Raw genomic sequence first — 18,441 nt, forward strand, 5'->3', positions numbered from 1 at the left:
GAATACAGACTAACACGGCTGCTACTCTGAAACCTTTAATACACATAAGGTTTAGTTCAACCCCAGTTTAATGACTCAGTGTATCTGATCTCAGTAATGTGTAGGTATGAGCAATGAACTATATAACACCTGAGTTGTGTGGGATGAAAGGAGCTTTAGGTCTAAAATGAATGATGTGCCTTGCACTTGAAAATAAAGGCAGGACATGCAGCAGATATGGGGAAAGGAGGTTAACACATGGTGGAAACTATCAACATGTTTTAATACTAAATATAAAGGACATTACTTTAAATTAATGTCAACTGGCAAACCTAATGGACCATAGGTCGCACAGTCAAATCCAGGTGTTGCCTACATGACATGAACATGGTGGCTTTGATCCAGTGTCCATGCACAGGTGCCAGCAACACAGAAATCATTGGCACCCTATTAGTGGTCTCAGCAGGGAGGCCAGTGATTGAATGGAGGCATGAAGAATGAACTCTCACCTTAACCGGAGAGATGGTTTCTCCACATCAATTCTGAGACGTTGACAGGACACTGTGGGGAAGCTTTTGTGTTATGCCCCATGCTGTTGCAATCCTTTAGCTAAAGGAGTTCAATCTCCAAGACTGATAATCTGGTATCTTTCATCAGTAATAATATCACATACATTTATTTCATTTATTCTTTACAAACACAACTGTATGTGGACAGATGCACTAATCTGCTTCCTCGTGAAAAGCAAATACCATATTTCACTGGGCTGAGAGTCCGTTGTTCACGTTTGCGAGTGAGGCTTTTAAAGATAGCTGAGCTGTTCTGATGAATGGTTCTTATGTTTACTTTGATGCAGATTTCCTAGGTGGGGATTACTCTCCAGAAAGATTTCTTCAGATGTTTGAAAACTTGCGTGAGCATTGGCTTTTCCCTTTTCAGAAAAAGAATGAAATGATCTGTGAAGCTCCTAGAGATTAAATAATAGAGCAATTCTAGAAGAAAATCATCTTTAAAAACAATGCAGAACTCCATAGTGGCAGTTAAACAACCCCACAGGCTTTCAGAACTCTCCCACAGCGAAGTGCAATATTGGTGGGGGCGTGGAAGGGATCAGATTGTTGTTTCTTAGACAACAGCATCCCTGCGATCGTGATTGTCTCCTTTAAAAGTGAATTCCTCTGAGTGCAATTAAAATGAATGTGTGTCATCAGGAGTAGGGAGTGCGTGGTAACAGCTGAGCTGCTGGTGCACTGTTCAACTTATATGTCACCCCAGCAGAGGCTGCCTTTGACTGGGAGGTTTCAGAGAAGCAGCCATGTTAGTCTGTATCTGTAAAAAGAAAAGGAGTACTTGTGGCACCTTAGAGACTAACAAATTTATTGCTGTATGCATCCAATGAAGTGAGCTGTAGCTCATGAAAGCTTATGCTCTAATAAATTTGTTAGCCTCTAAGGTGCCACAAGTACTCCTTTTCTTTTGACTAGGAGGTGAGTGATCCCTGGGTTTAGGTTGACTATAAGCTCACTACAGGCCCAGGGTTGCTCCCAGTGAAATTAGTAGCAAAGCTCTTGCTGGGACTTCAGTGAGAGCAGCATTAGGCCAAAGGACCCAGTTCTGTGAGGTGATGAGTACTTTGTACAAGGCGCTGAGCACCATCCACTCCCATTGAACTCCGTGGGCCCCGTCCTGTTCCCATTGAGATCCATGGTAAAACTCTCATTGACTTTTATGTGGGCAGCATCATGTCCATTTGAAGTTGTGGGCACTCAGCACGGTCATGAACAGGCCCAGCCTCTGTGAAGGGCTTTGGAATAATCTGTGATGGTAATGGAATAATGGATGAGCTGTGGTTAAGAATCAGGAAACATTTTTTATTTATTCTAGTTCTTGAGCTCCTCAAGGTATCTACTATTGACTTGAAAGTCACCCTGTCGACATAGGACCCCATCATGCTGAGTATCCACAACCCCCATTGGTATTAATGGATCATACGCCTACAGCATTTCCATGTACATATGGAGGATTGATCTATTCAAAGCAATGGAAGCTGAGAAAGCACAGCACCCTGCGTGACTGGGTCCTAGGTCGATATAAGAGTTCTCAAGAAAATAATAAGTGCCTCGGGGAACTTAAGGTCTAGATTAAATCAGACACATGACAAAGACAACACATGCAATTCTCACGGTGCTTTTTCATAGATAAAAATACAAGAAACCAGCTTGAGAATGGGAGGTGTCCTCTTGGTCATGTTTTTCATTTAATCTAGACCTGAGGCTCCTTGAGGCGCTTGTTAATTACCTGAAAATTGTTCTGTCTGTGTCTGCTGTAGTGTTGGGTTTTTCTTTATTTAATATGATAGCTAAACCTCTGGAATGCCTTGAACTCTGATACAACCGAACAATAATGCTGTACCATGAAAATGCTATGACACAGGAGTCATGGACTCACAGGCCCCAGGCTCCCTCGCCTCATCTCACCTTGAGAGGAACCCCCTTCAGTGTAACAGCCCTTCTTGGGAGTCACACTCTCTCTGGGGTTAAGCCCTGTGCTCCAGCAGCTCCTGGAACCGTACCTCTCTGAGCCTTCAGCATGCCTGTCTCTCACCGTGGGCCCCCTCAGGGAGCCCCGTGCTCTGGACTCCCCGGGGCCTCCACACCCAGAGGGAACAATGCAACCCTGATCTCTAGACGGCAGTGACTCTCAGCCAGCATAAAACAGAAGAGTTTGTTGAAGGTCCGAACTCAGCACAGAAAGTTCTCAGGTCCCTCAAGCCTGGCAAGTCTCAGTACAGCCCAACTGGTCCTGACCCAGTCCTGATGGGCTCTGGCTGTTCTTTGTCCCCAGTCCAGAAGCCCTCTCCTTCCAGCCAACTACCCTTTATCACTTCCCCCCTGAACTCCTCCTCTGTCCTTTGTCTTCTTTCCTGGCCTTAACAGATCACTTGGGCCCTCTCTCTTCCGTCCTTTCTGCCCCACTGGTCAGAACAATTTGTATAGTGGGGGTGCTGAGAGCCATTGAACCAAACTGTAAACCCTGTGTATGATGGAAACCACTTCAAGCCAGGAGGTGCTGCAGCACCCCCTGCACCCCTAGTTCCAGCACCTATGGCTGTGGCTGCCTTTCAGCTCACTGGGGCCCTCTCTCCTCAGCTCCTTTGTCCTCCCACTGGCCAGAACTGGTTGGTTGCCAAAATGGGGCAGCCTCTGGATCACTGTGTCCAGGCTGTTGTTCAGGGTCCAGCCTGCTAGGCGAGGTCACACCTGGTCCTCTGCAACAGCAAACACCCTCTTCCACCACCTTGTTAAACCAGCAACACACAGGGAAATCGAGTCACCCACACTCTTCATGCAAACCATTAAGAAAATAAGAAAATCCCCCTCTCCATCACAAGACCACAAACATAGTTAATAAACAAAAACTTTTAGAAATTCTTACATATTTCCGAGATTTAGCAGATCTACACATCCCAACTAATTTTGCAGGTCCAAGAGAGCTCAGCTGAGGCAAGAAGTTATTATTTATTATTTTATAAATTAGGGTTTTTTTAAATAATACAGACAATTGAAATAGGCGAGTCCCTATGAAAGATACCCTGGACTTTTTGTACTTGTTTATTGTGCTACTCTTCAACAATCCTCCTGAAAATTAGATCTAATGACTCCAGGGCAAATTCAGCACTGATACAAGCAGGAACAGCTCCCACTAATGATACTAGCTGTTGCATCTGCTGACACCAGAACTGAATTTTATCTATGTGTGAGAGTTTGGTTTAGTTGCTACTTTCAGACCCCTATGTTTTTCCAGGTCTTTTCATTGCATAGTGACTGCAATGAAAAGGCCAATATTTTCTGCATTTATTATCCCAGGAAGACATTTAACAAATAACCCTGGGTATTTTATTTTTGCATTTCAGGGCGCAGCAGCTGGTCTTGGCTACGTTGGGGGATATGTTATTAATACCTACAAGAATTATGACAGCTTTGTGCAGGACAAGTACGCCATGCTGCCAGCAGTGATCATCATTTGTGTTGCTGTAGTGATGTTTATCATTGGGCTGATCGGCTGCTGTGCCACTATCCGGGAGTCACGTGTTGGGCTAGGACTTGTAAGTATTGCGCATTCAGCCATGATCCGTTTCATACAGTGTCCCGAAAGCTGGCTAAATGAGGTGCGGGGCAGAGTCAAGCTCCACTGCAATATATTGGTTCTACTGCAGATGACGTAGCACTTCATTAAGCAGCCTTAGATTGGTACTACAATGATGGGACTGTGTAAAACCTAAATAGACTGATAGCCACTTTTCAGGCACGGAAAGAAAACTTGGAACATTATAAGTTGGGGGTGCCCAGAGCAGTGCTGTGTGGAATATAGCTCTTCTATTTCACAAATATTTGGTTTCAGTCCATTTGTTCTGCTTCAGCAAAGCAGCTTTAAAGAACCTAATTTTTGGCCAGGTCTACCCTTAAAACTTATGTTGGTTTATGATATTGGTCAGGGGTGTAATTTTTAGTGACATTTTTACATCAGCAAAATCTTAGCATAGACATTGTTATACCAGCAAGAGTTTGTTTGCCAGTATCACTTATTTTGATTGAAGAACTACTATGAGCTATACTGACAAAAGCACTCTTTGGGTAGGGTAGGGTAGTAATAGTTTGTCGGGATAACAGCTGGGATACCAGCAAACCTTTCCAGGTGTAGTCTAGATCTTTGTGTTGAGCTTATAATAAAACCTGTAACCAGGCACGTTTTAGGTGGTTTGCAGTTTCTGTGTAAACAGTTTCCACAAATCTAGTGCAAATTTCTGAAGCTGAGGACCAGTCTGAAGTCATAAATACCTGCTGCATCACTAAAGACCCTTCTGGGATAGAGGGCCCTGCACAATATCAGGGATGAGAGATTGGTTAATTTTGGCCAAAGGCACAAGGAGCAAACCCCCATTCTTGTAAAAAGTGCAATGGGATCCTCATTGTCCATGCAGCACAGAGGAAGACCTTGTGTTTTTTTAAAGGCATCATCATCAGAGAGATCCTCAGAGTAAATTATGTGGAATTCGGTTCTACTTCAGAAAAAATGAAGGGTTGAAAGAACCCTACTAGGATCTGAACCTCTGGTTTGCATGAGCTTCGAGTATTTAAGTCCTAAGGTATAGGCCACTAACCCAGATGGGTAGCTCAATCTCTGTGCAGTGAAACGTCTGTGTCATCCTGCAATATTAATGCATCACAAAGGATTGATATTGTGTATAATATAACAAATCTCAGGCTCATTAAGCACTCATTAAGATAAACTTGGTATGGAAGACATGGGACAGACTCACAGAATTTGGGACTGTCTTGAAAACTTGGGGATGATAGGCAATTCTGTTATTAGCTTTCAAAACTGGGTCAGCACACAAACTGGTGGCTGTGGTTCTTGGCTGCAGGGAGGGCCCAGGGGTAACCTGTTTCTTGAAGGTGGTCTCTCCTCATTCTTTAGGAGTAGGAATAAATTGAGCCTCATCTTATGACTGACAGTTGTGGTAAAATGGATTGCTTTAGTTCACAATCTTTCCAGATCCCAAAGCACTTTGCAAAGGTGTGTACGTATTGTTGTCCCCATTTTGCAAAGGGGAGCTGGAAATCATAGAATCATAGAATATCAGGGTTGGAAGGGACCCCTGAAGGTCATCTAGTCCAACCCCCTGCTCGAAGCAGGACCAATTCCCAGTTAAATCATCCCAGCCAGGGCTTTGTCAAGCCTGACCTTAAAAACCTCTAAGGAAGGAGATTCTACCACCTCCCTAGGTAACGCATTCCAGTGTTTCACCACCCTCTTAGTGAAAAAGTTTTTCCTAATATCCAATCTAAACCTCCCCCACTGCAACTTGAGACCATTACTCCTCGTTCTGTCATCTGCTACCATTGAGAACAGTCTAGAGCCATCCTCTTTGGAACCCCCTTTCAGGTAGTTGAAAGCAGCTATCAAATCCCCCCTCATTCTTCTCTTCTGCAGGCTAAACAATCCCAGCTCCCTCAGCCTCTCCTCATAAGTCATGTGTTCTAGACCCCTAATCATTTTTGTTGCCCTTCGCTGGACTCTTTCCAATTTATCCACATCCTTCTTGTAGTGTGGGGCCCAAAACTGGACACAGTACTCCAGATGAGGCCTCACCAATGTCGAATAGAGGGGAACGATCACGTCCCTCGATCTGCTCGCTATGCCCCTACTTATACATCCCAAAATGCCATTGGCCTTCTTGGCAACAAGGGCACACTGCTGACTCATATCCAGCTTCTCGTCCACTGTCACCCCTAGGTCCTTTTCCGCAGAACTGCTGCCTAGCCATTCGGTCCCTAGTCTGTAGCGGTGCATTGGATTCTTCCATCCTAAGTGCAGGACCCTGCACTTATCCTTGTTGAACCTCATCAAATTTCTTTTGGCCCAATCCTCCAATTTGTCTAGGTCCTTCTGTATCCTATCCCTCCCCTCCAGCGTATCTACCACTCCTCCCAGTTCAGTATCATCCGCAAATTTGCTGAGAGTGCAATCCACACCATCCTCCAGATCATTTATGAAGATATTGAACAAAACCGGCCCCAGGACCGACCCTTGGGGCACTCCACTTGATACCGGCTGCCAACTAGACATGGAGCCGTTGATCACTACCCGTTGAGCCCGACAATCTAGCCAGCTTTCTACCCACCTTATAGTGCATTCATCCAGCCCATACTTCCTTAACTTGCTGACAAGAATACTGTGGGAGACCGTGTCAAAAGCTTTGCTAAAGTCAAGAAACAATACATCCACTGCTTTCCCTTCATCCACAGAACCAGTAATCTCATCATAGAAGGCGATTAGATTAGTCAGGCATGACCTTCCCTTGGTGAATCCATGCTGGCTGTTCCTGATCACTTTCCTCTCATGCAAGTGCTTCAGGATTGATTCTTTGAGGACCTGCTCCATGATTTTTCCAGGGACTGAGGTGAGGCTGACTGGCCTGTAGTTCCCAGGATCCTCCTTCTTCCCTTTTTTAAAGATTGGCACTACATTAGCCTTTTTCCAGTCATCCGGGACTTCCCCCGTTCGCCACGAGTTTTCAAAGATAATGGCCAATGGCTCTGCAATCACAGCCGCCAATTCCTTCAGCACTCTCGGATGCAACTCGTCCGGCCCCATGGACTTGTGCACGTCCAGCTTTTCTAAATAGTCCCTAACCACCTCTATCTCCACAGAGGGCTGGCCATCTCTTCCCCATTTTGTGATGCCCAGCGCAGCAGTCTGGGAGCTGACCTTGTTAGTGAAAAATCCAAAGCATTGAAGTGACTTTCCCAAAGTGACACAGCAAATCATTAGCAGAGCCAGGCATAAATGTACGTCTTTTGACCCCCTCAACCCTCAGTTCAGTGCCCCGAGTCACGTCGCAAGGGAGGGGATCTGATCATCAAGAAGTGCCAGGTTTCTTTTTTGCGCCATGGTTTCTTTATTGAAAAGCTTTTCCTGTATTAGGGAAAAGAAAACTGTCTCAATTTAGGCACATGGGCAGTTCTCGCAGTGAGGTTAGGGAAAATGAGCCATGGTGTAGGATTAGCTTGAAAGGTACACAGAACTGTCTATACATTTAATGAGGAAATAGTAATGGTTACTTAGCTTTCAGTTCCTCAGTAACAAGTACAGCGTTCTTGCAAAACTGACAAGTCTTATATACTAGCATCAGAGGATTTGGCACATTGGATTTAATGAAGCACTCGTCTGATCTTGTGTCTTACCTCTGGCAGTGACCAATGCTTGTTGATTGAGAGGAAGGTGAACCTGTCAGTAGCTACGGGTAGACCAGCCATCCTAACCTGGTCTGTAGCCTTGCTCCTCCTCAGGCCATTGCAAATGGCTCTTTGCATCAGGCTACAGCTGCCTGTGAATAACAAAATGGTAGTTTCCTGACCCACACTTTATCAGTCAGATCTGCTGTTCTATGGTACAAAACAAACAGCAGCAACACAGCTGCTGTGTTTTCTCAGGCAGCTCCGTCTTGTACCTGATAATTGGAAAGGTAGCAGCAGGTCAGCCATTTTCAATTAACTTTACCGCTCTTCTGTCTAAAAGGAGCTTTGCACAGTCAGGACCAGCTCCCCAGCTGGTGTAAATAATCACAGCTCCATTCATTTCAATGGAACAATACCAGTGTTCGCCAGCTGAGGATCTAGCCCTTAGTTTTGAAAATCAAGAACAGTTTGGCACCATCTGTAGGAGGAGCGTGACCTGTGTTGTCAACAGATGTTAACCACAGGCCCCTCCTGGTCCCCTCAAAGGGGGAAAAGGTTTCTTGCATCGTATAACCAGGAATGAATCCTTTGCAGAAAGTATGCCAGACTCCTCTCTCCAAAGTCTTGGGTGGTCAGAGACCAGAATCTTCCCGCTAGGGGTGGAGCATGCTTTTTTGAATGAGTACTGAAGACAGTTTAGTTCTGTCTACCCTGTTGGCCAAACTGTTTTCAACTCCAGGAAGAGCCAAGGGCACTGTCACCATCCTCGAGGACCCTCTTGTGCTGTGCATGATGCAACATTTCAGCAACTCTGCCTCTCTCGGCTCTTGTAGCTTTTCTCACAGTTCTCCCTCTGCATGGTTCTTATCAGGCACTTTCCACAGAGGGCGGGCTCCAGACCACCTCTCTCCTAGATCTCCCTCTCCCAGCTGCACTGGGCTCCTTCCTTTTATTCCTCCCCGAGCTTAACACATCCTCCAACAGGCTGGGGCTAATAGAGATGTGAGACACTAGTTAACTCCTTACTGGCCACTGTGAAATTGATGCATCCTTTCACAGTAACCCATGGTTGATAAATGTTCCTAGTGTAAATATACTTTTTGTGGTGTAGTTATTCTTTGAAATAAGTCTTTGAGATCCCATGAAGCCCTGATTATTAACCCATTCAGGTGTTATATTCTGATGCTGTTTCACAGAAATTTCTGGAGCTCTTTCTGTTTGGAGAGACAACACTGGATAATAACACCATGCTTTGCCTGGCTTGTTTAGCACTAAATTTGCATTTTGATTCAAACACTCTGGCCATCCTCCTTACTGTACCTCTCTTCTGATTTCAGTTCCTGGTCATTATCCTGATTATCTTTATTGCAGAAGTGGCAGCTTTTGTTATGGGATTCATTTACAGAGAAAAGGTAAGCTAAAAATTAGTACGTCTATTCTAATACCGAAGAAAAAGAAGGGCTCTCTGGGACAATCAGGGTCCAGACACTTCAGGGTGAGAAATGAGGTTCTGGACCCCAAAGAAAAAGCAGTTGAATCAACTGATTGTATATAACTTTATTGTTCTATAAAAATGTATTAAGTAAGGTATCATATAAAAGCTGGGGACACACTGGTCATGAATATCATTGTGTGATATATGTATGGATGACGTGTAAAGAGTTATGTATGTGTGCTGGAAATATGTTCTTAAAATGTGTTTGGGAGTCATACATTGAGCCTGTCCTAGACAAAGGAATGTGGATTCCCCTGCCTGATTAACATGGTTACAGGCAGAGGACAATGAAAGTACATTTACATATGAGGTAAACAAAGCAAACAAACTAACAAGCAATGGTGGAAGGAGCTTAGTGAACTCACCGGTTGTTAGAGTCTGCATCTTCAGAAGCCCTCCTGGCTCTTGAGGCAGAGACAATGGACTTTGGGTAATATAATGGGAGCAAAAAGAGATTTTGTTTATCCATCACTTACGGGACATGGGATACAGTACCCTCTGGTCCTGTGGAAGGTGGATCCCCTAGCCTGGAGGGCTAGAGATGCTGCTAGCTTGATGTAAGTAAGAAAACTGCTAGGCAAAGATTGTAACTTGCTAAAATTAAGTTTTAGACACTAGAAAGTGTGTTGCGTTTTATTTTGTTTGTAACCTGTCTCTTTTTCTCTTGCTAATAAACTTATTCTTAGTTTTACTGTAGACCATCTCAGTGCTGTTGTAGTGAAGCAAGTGTGAGTCCTCAACTAAACTGACAGGCTGGTGTGTACCCTGTCTCTTTGGAGGCAGCAAACTTAATTTCTATGAGTGTCACAGTGACAGGGACTAGACACTGCAGAGAGATGTCTCTGGGAGAACTCAGGAACTGGGGTTCACTCATTGTTACCTGCAAAGCAAGGTTTAGATTGGAAGAGTCTTGAGGAATTTGCTGCTGAGGTAAATAGACTGGTGTAGCAGGGAGCTGAGGCAGTTTAAATTCCAGTAAAGCCTCACTCTTGCTGAGGCAGAGAGGTAACACAGTGGCTTACAGCTCTAAGTGTCCTGAGCAGAACGTCACAGTCTCCTTCTGTGAATTTGTTTTCTCCCACCCATCTTCTCACCTCTGATCCTTTATTCTCAATTCTTCAGGATAGAAGGGTGGAGAGTGAGTACAGAATAGGCCAGACACGTGCTGTGTAGAACGAAACCCTAAATAATGTGTGGATTTTTCTGAAAGAAGATGGAGACGGGTAGTACTTAGCTTAGGTATCAGAGCAACCTTCTAATCAGCTTGCTGTCATGAATGTTCACAGAAGAGGGTTCTGAAAGTCAATAAGAGAATTATTTATGTCCAAGAATGCCAGCAGGGTTAAGTGGCACCAGTATTTTACCAAAAGCATTACTTCACTTTTCATTGCACTCAATTTTGCTGGGTCTAGGAATCTTCTAAAATTTCCATTTTAGAAGCTTCTGAGCTGCTGTCCTGATACAGAATATGCACTGTGTTTTCTCATTTCAGGTAAAAACAGATGTGCAAGGCACAATGCACACAGTCTTCCAGAAATATGACGGGACAAGTCCAGAGTCTGGTGTTGTGGATTACTTGCAAGAACAGGTAGGAAAACTTCTGATCTGCTGCTGAGAATGATTTAAAGATATCCCGTAGACATTAAACTATGCATGCAGCCTTTAGGGAGAAATCAGCCTGCTACTTTCTAAAACCTGTTCTGCAAAATGCTCAGCACTGTCGGTCCTTATTCACTTCAGTGGCAATTGAGAGTACTCAGCTCCTTGCAGGTTTGAACCATAGGGCCCTGATCCAAAGTCCATTTAAGTGAACGGACTTAAGAAAGACTACTATTGACTTAAATGGGCTATAGATCAGGCCCTAAATGAGTGTGCTTAAATGGTCATCCACAGGAATTTCTTCTGCCTTAGGTCCTATGCTGCTACGTTTCACCATAGTATCTGAACTTTCCCTAATGAATAAATATTAGGAATTTTTATTGTACTGTGGAAATTTGGTCTGTTTTATCTACTGGTAGCTTCTTGATGTACTGAGATTTTTGTATAAATCCATCCTCCCTGGTGATTGTAGCCACACAGATAATATTACTAACAAAAGAAAAGGATGTACTTCTGATCTTGTTTGTGTTCTGTCTGTAGTTCATATGCTGATGAAGCAACTTCCCTTTTCCTCCTTCCATTATTTTCAGACTATGTACAGTAGCAGCAGAAGAAAAGTGCTGTAGGGGCCAAAACCTGTGCAGGGCTGAGAGCTCTGTACTCTGATTTCAATGGGACTGGAGGGCACTTGCCTTTAAAAAACAAACAAACAAACCCCACTACTGTAGTGGTCTAATTCACTACACCTTACAACAGTGTGACTGTGCTGTTTTGATGGATTACTTTAGAGTACTGTAATTTTTTTATTAGTCAGCATCTTGCAGAGACTTACCTGCATGACATTCCTAAGAATGGTAGAACTTAGCTCGGTTTGCATTCATTTAGTTACTTGTTGTTTCACAGCTTCGATGTTGTGGAGTAACTAACTACACCGACTGGACAACCACCCAGTGGTTTAATACCACTGGCAATAACAGTGTTCCTCTGAGCTGCTGCAAACAAGATATTAAGAACTGCACAGGACAACTGAATGAGCCACAGGATCTCAATACACAGGTGAGGATAAATTACCCTGAAACTGGAAACTGCCACCATGGGCTGTGATCTCATTAGATTCCTCTGAGCCAGCCAGAGGCTGAAGCTAGCAGAGCAGCTGCAAAAAGCAGTCCAAGCAGGGACTCACAGACATTGAGGATCTCATCAGACTATTTTCTACGGTTTTTAGTCTAAACATTCTTTTTCCTGAGCTGATTGGCTCTTTGCTCCAACCTGTTCTGCCCCCTCCTTTCCTTTGTCTTTCCATTTAGCTAATCCCCTCCTTAGGCCTGGTCTGCACTGCAAAGTTAGGTTGCATTGCCTTGCATTGACCTAGCTGGGCATGTGTCTACACTTAAATTTGTCTCCCACTGATGTAAGCGCCTTGTAACAGCAACTCACTAACACCGCCTCGATGTATTGCGCTCGAAGCAGCACCTGTGTTGACCCTAACAGTCTCTAATGGCTGTCCCACAATGTCTAGCACTGACCACTCTGGGCAAAGCTGTGAACTCCACTGCCCAGGGGTCACAGAGACTGGAAGGCCCGTCCTCCTTTAAAGCCCTGCAAATTTTGAAATACCTTTTTCTGATTGTCCAGCTTGGTGAGCACACCTAGCAGCTCTCCACTGCTGTGTGTAACCGTGCTGCTGACCATGGTAGCTACATGCTCTGGCTTGGGGTAGACAGGACGTACTGGGTCTGCTGGGCCTGTGGGGAGAAGAGACTGTGCATGCACAGCTACGGCCCAGCCCTAGAAACGTGGACATCCATGAGCAGATTGCACAGGGGATGCAGGAGAAGGGCTACGACAGGGACCAGCAGCCGAGCTGTGTGAAAGTGAAGGAACTGCATCAGGCATATCAGAAGGCCAAGGAGGCCAACAGCTGAGCTGGTGCTGAGCTGCAGTCCTGCCGCTTTTACAAACAGCTGCAGGCCATACTTGGTGGAGACACCCCCTCCCTCACCCATGAAGACCACTGTGGATACCTCCGAGGAGCCCAACCACAGACCCCTGCCATGAACAGCGAGGATGAGGAGGATGGGGGACATATGAGTGAGGGTGTACAGCTAGGCCGCGAGCCAGGACCTCTTTGAAGCCTCACTGCAGTCTACTCAGTCCCAGCAGTCGAGCATGGGCGAGCCCAGTGCGGGGAATGGAACCTCGGGTAAGTGTGTAATTGCATTTTCCATTACAATGATGTGATGATGGCACCCCCAACTTAACAGGACACAGCTATTGACTTTAATTAATTTACTCATCCTAGAAGAGGTAGCAGTACAACGAGACATACCCAGGGTACAATCTAGACTAATGAACAGCTGTGTCGCCCCAGCCCTCTAATGTGGAGTGCCTTTGCTGTTATTGCCTCCACTCCTGGACTGCTCACAAACAGCCTCTTGTAAATTACTCCCAGCTATGTCTGTGTGCGACTTGCAACCTGCTGGCCATACTCAGGCTTTTATCTGCTTGAGTTATACTGCAGGGTGACGCCAGCACACTCCCAGTGCAGACTTTTCCCCAGAAATGTACGTCTTGTACTGCCCAGTCCTCTCCTGGACAATACAAGCTCATATAAAGTCCGTGCATTTTATATGCACAAATCCTATTATCCCAAATGGAGTTTCCCAAACACTTCAGTTCAAACACACTGGCTTACATAAAACAATAAATCAAGTTTATTAACCACAGAGAGAGAGAGTTTAAGTGAATACAAGTAAGGAGGCAAAAAAGCTAGAAATGGTTACAAGAGAAATAAAGATAAAATGCAACTCATGACTAACATAACAAACTATGTTAAATTCAAAGCAAAGTTTCTCTCATCACATGGTCTCAACAGTTTTACTGTCCGAACTTCTAGGCCAGTACCCCTTTTTCTGTGTAATGGTTGCGTCCTTTGTTCCTTCTGGTGCAGTGAATCAATGGACAGAGAGTGAGAGGAAAAGGAGGGGAGGTGTCTTGGGGGGTTAGTCCCTCATTTTCACAGTGTTAGTTCTCTCTTCCAGTTGAGTTTCAGGAGACAAAAAGTCTACAATGGAGGATATCTTCTGCTGGTTTTCCCACCTTGTGCTTGATGACTCTCTTTGCTGCTTAAATGAAAATTAAGCACAGCACACATTCTTTCGTTTGAGACAGTCTTATTTGTCAGCTTCTGTCTGGGCAGCACTGTGGTTTGGAACGTGTGCTAACAACACCATACAGTGGAATCTTATAACTTTGCATACCATGTCGCCACACGTTCTTTATCTGAATATATTGACCAACAAATTGAGTTTTCAAATGATACCTTGCAAGGCATACCTTTATACAAAGATTATTACGGTAGTGTGCAAGGGGTGTGTTGGGGATACACACTGTCACAACACAGAGGTAGCATTGTTATCTGCTTTTCATTCCCCTCTAGAGTTAGGCAGTCAGGGCTTGGGGTGCAGTTTGTTTATGTACACAAGGATGTCCCTTGAATCTTCCAGAGATCTCAGTGAAACTTACATGGAGATACTCTGCAATCTTCTCCTGAAGGATTCAAGGGATGACAGCCTTATTTCTTCCTCTGTGGTAGGACACTTTCCCATGCCTGTCAGCAGTACACAGGCTAGCAGCATATGGGCCCAGGTGGCTTTGGGACAACAGCAGCAACTGTGCTCTTGTCACCCTCAGGAGTGAGATATCAGTTAAAATCTCTACTTCCTGTGGAAAATGGTGCCAGTATTCAGTGTCATATATTCATTTTCATGCAACCAAGCAATTCCTTCCTCATTTCCCTCACCCTCTGGGCCGTTCTCACCATGGCTGGAGCTGTGAGTTGTGCCATGAACAAGCACGCCAAAGCAGAAGTGTCAATAAGCCTGTATTGTTTAAAACTTGAAGGAAGCAAGGGAAGGGAGTTTTGAATCTTTACTTTTGCTTTCCCATTGTGACTATACTGACAATGGTTCCTCTGTGTATTTTGTCTGTAGCTGCTGCCGTTGCAGCCTTGAAGAGTTCCCCTTCCACACCTGTGCAACGCCCGAGCAAGATAAGGAGGATAAAGAAAAGGACTCAGGATGACATATTCAATGAGATCCTGCAAGCCAGTGCTGCATCGGACTGTGAGCAGGGGGCCTAGAGGGTGAATGTTGCAGACAGTGTGGAGAAGGAAAGAGCTGACAGTAGAAAGGCCCAGGAGCACCATCAGGAAAAGGAGTGGGAAATGCATGAGGACATAACGGGGCTTCTCCATCAGCAAATACAGATACTTCAGACTCCTGTGAATCTACAGTCATGGGCTCACCTCCCTTTGCAGTCTGTGGAAAATTCCATTAAACACCTCGATACACCTCCTCGGTACCTCAGCATTCCATGTTGCATCAGGGGCTCCCTCCCCTACCACTCTGCCCCAGGGGACAGTAAGGACAACCACAGCTTCACAGACGCTGACCTGTGAAAGCCACGGTTCCTGTATGTGCAGCTAAAATGGACCTGAATGTTCTTTCCCCTTGTTAAAATTCTGTTCCATTAATTTATTAAGTTTTTAATGTGTTTGTGTTTAAATCACACAGATTTTTCTTTGCCCTGGTTTTGTTTCTCAAAAAATTCTATTCTTTGGAAAGTAATTAATCTTTATTAATTCACAGCATGTCACAAAATCATAGAAATGTAGGGCTGGAAGGGACCTCGAGAAGTCAAGTCCAGTCTATTGCTCTGTGGCAGGACCAAGTATCACTACTAGACTATCTCTCACAGGTGCTTGTGCAACTTGTTTTTAAATGCTGCAGAGTACCTAATGGTACTGAAACCACCCACTTATGTGTTATTGTACACGTTGACACAACTTATAGAACCAGTGACAAACACAGTGTAATAATCTTAAATGGACAGCAAGCACCTCAAAATTAATAGCTGCATTGACAGTGTTCTATTCATAGATATATGCCAAGCATCACACAATTCCTGACTGGCCCCAAAACAGCAGGGCCAGATAGAGCACAGTACATCACAACGACCTACTGTGGCTTGCTTTTAAAGTGCTCTTTCAAAACCTCCCTGAACCGTATAGCTCCATGTTAAGCTCTTCTAATAGCCCTTGTGTTCAAACCCAGCAGACAGCTGCTCCACCTCCATCCTGGCAGCAACATTCCCCACTTTGTTTCACAGATATTATGCAGGACACAGCAGGCAGCTGTAACCATTGGGGTGTTTTTTCACTGAGATCCAATCTTGCAAACAAACCAGCATCCAGCATCCCTTCAATCTACCAAAAGCACATTCAGCAGTCATTCTGCACCTGCTCAGCCAGTATTTGAATCTTTCCTTGGTGCTGTCAAGAAGGCTGGTGTACATCTTCTTGAGCCAAGGAAGCATGGGGTAGGCTGGGCCCCTTAGGATCACTACTGGCATTTCAACATTGCCAATGGTAATCTGCCGGTCAGGAAGGAAAGTTTCTGAACAGTCCTGGGCTCTTAAACATGCAAGCGTCATACACCTTCCCTGACCAGCCAGCAGTGATGTTGATGAAACATCCCTGGTGATCCAGCAACGCTGCATAACCACAGAAAAGTAGCCCTTTCTGTTGATGTACTCTATGGCAAGGTGGGCTGGCGCCAAAATAGGGACATACATGCCGTCTATCGCTCCACCACAGTTTTGGGAACCCCACTGCCGCAAATCCATCCAATGTGTCCTGAACACTGCCTTGAGTCACAGTCCTGTGTAGCAGATGATGAATGGTCCTGCACATTTGCATTACAATGCCTCCCCCCCGCACCCCCCCCAGCGGATTTTCCAACTACAAAATTATTTCCCACTGACTGGTAGCAATCCGGTGTTGAAAGTTTCCACAGTGCGATCTCCACTCCACTTCTCTGCTTCTCCACTGTCAGTGCAGCTCTCATTCTAGTGTCTTTGTGCTGGAGGGCTGAAGTGAGCTTGGCACACACATGCAGGAATGTGGTCTTGTGCATCCAAAAGTTCTGCAGCCACTGTTCATCACCGCAAGTCTGCATTATGATGTGATCCCACCAGTCAGTGCTCATGTCTCAGGCCCAGCAGCGGCGCTCCACTGTCGGCAGCTGCTCAGTGAACGCCACCAACAACCTTGAATTGGTTTTTGCTGTGTCTCACAGCAAACTGACCTTGACAAAACCGCTGATTCAGTTCTTCTTGTGGCTCTGAAAATACCGGAGGATCATGCATCCTGTGCTTGCAACACTTATGACAAGAGTCCAGAGCTGTGTGGAGAGTGAGGAAGGCCACGAGGGTTCATGGGATTTTTTAAAAAGGCCTGAAAATTATGGGATATAGATGACTTTTATGGGATGGAGACAGTTAGCTGCTGGGAAGCTGACCCCTTGCTCCTACTCATCCCTGCACAACTCATTTCTGCCCCACTGTGCAATGCCAACATTTCCTAAAAGACTGGATAGTGGTGGGTTGCACACTGGGATACCTGTCCATGGTGCATTGCACTATGAATTTGTATAAGCACTCCTGGTGAGTATGCACAGCGCCAACAAAAGGAAGCAAGTATGCATGCGCACAAGCAGTCTACTAACTGCAGCGACTGTATGCTGACGTAACTTGTGTCAACAAAAGCTTGTAGTGTAGACTTGGCCTTACATAACCCCACTGAAAGGATTTCAATAATAAAAGCACTAAAAATCACACAGGGCGACATTTGTAGCCATCACATTGTTCTCACATTTGAACCTCCAAGGCAACTTGTCAGAAGCTCGGACTGGATGACAGGGGATGGATCACTCAGAATTGCCCTGTTCTGTTCACTCCCTCTGAAGCATTCTGGCAGTGGCCACTATTGGAAGACAGGATACTGAGCTAGATGGACCATTGGTCTGACCCAGTATGGCTGTCCTTATGTTCACTCTGTATGTTATATCCCTTTCCCCTACCCTTTATCTGTCTTGACTGTTTAGATTGTAAGCTTTTAGGGGCAGGGACTGTCTCTAATTTTTTTTTTTCCTCTGTCTAGCACAATGGGGCCTCATTCTTGGTTGGCCCTTAGGCACCATCATGATATGAGTAATAATATTTTCATAATCTGTGCCTGATCAGTACTGGATAGGAGACAACCTAGGAAAACCCAGCTGCTGTGGGAAGTGTGTTGGGGATTTGGTAGATGACCCTGCTACCTCACTAGTAAATCAATCCTTCAGCTTGGGAGCATTATCCTACCTACCCTAGATTTTAAATCAAATTCTGGAATAAATTATGACATTCATTCAGTATTCATAGGGTTTAATTCAGAAAAAAATTGCACCCATCTTCTCCACTTTGGGACCCCACAAACCGTCATTTTACGTTGTGGACACCACCACAGGCCTCATGGCTCCGTATGTGGCAACTTCCTTTATACAGTAACTGAATGGAGCCATATAAGACTCATAGAAACTACAGATGACAGAGTTATTAGCTTGTCGAGTGCATCTCCCGAGCAGTGCAAGAGCAGTAGTTTGTTTCAAGTCCATCAAGACTGCTGCCATTGGCCGCATGGGTCATAGCAGGGCCACACAAGGTCTTGCCCCTGTGAGATTGTGTGCAAAACCTGCCCCATTGTATTGGATTTGATGGTTTGTTCTCAGTTTAATAGTGTAATCA

At 45.0% G+C, this 18,441-nt stretch overlaps 1 protein-coding gene across 1 annotated transcript in view; it reads left to right on the plus strand.

Annotated features, from left to right (window-relative positions):
• Positions 1–18,441, plus strand: part of LOC125637138 (tetraspanin-36) — a 40,164-nt gene that overhangs the window by 17,982 nt on the left and 3,741 nt on the right. The window contains exons 2-5 of the mRNA XM_048851297.2: positions 3,893–4,084; positions 9,059–9,133; positions 10,709–10,804; positions 11,719–11,871. Of these exons, the coding sequence (XP_048707254.1) occupies positions 3,893–4,084; positions 9,059–9,133; positions 10,709–10,804; positions 11,719–11,871 (516 nt within the window). The remainder of the gene's footprint in view (positions 1–3,892; positions 4,085–9,058; positions 9,134–10,708; positions 10,805–11,718; positions 11,872–18,441) is intronic.

Source organism: Caretta caretta, chromosome 5 (assembly GCF_965140235.1).
Source record: "Caretta caretta isolate rCarCar2 chromosome 5, rCarCar1.hap1, whole genome shotgun sequence".
NCBI lineage: Eukaryota > Metazoa > Chordata > Testudines > Cheloniidae > Caretta > Caretta caretta.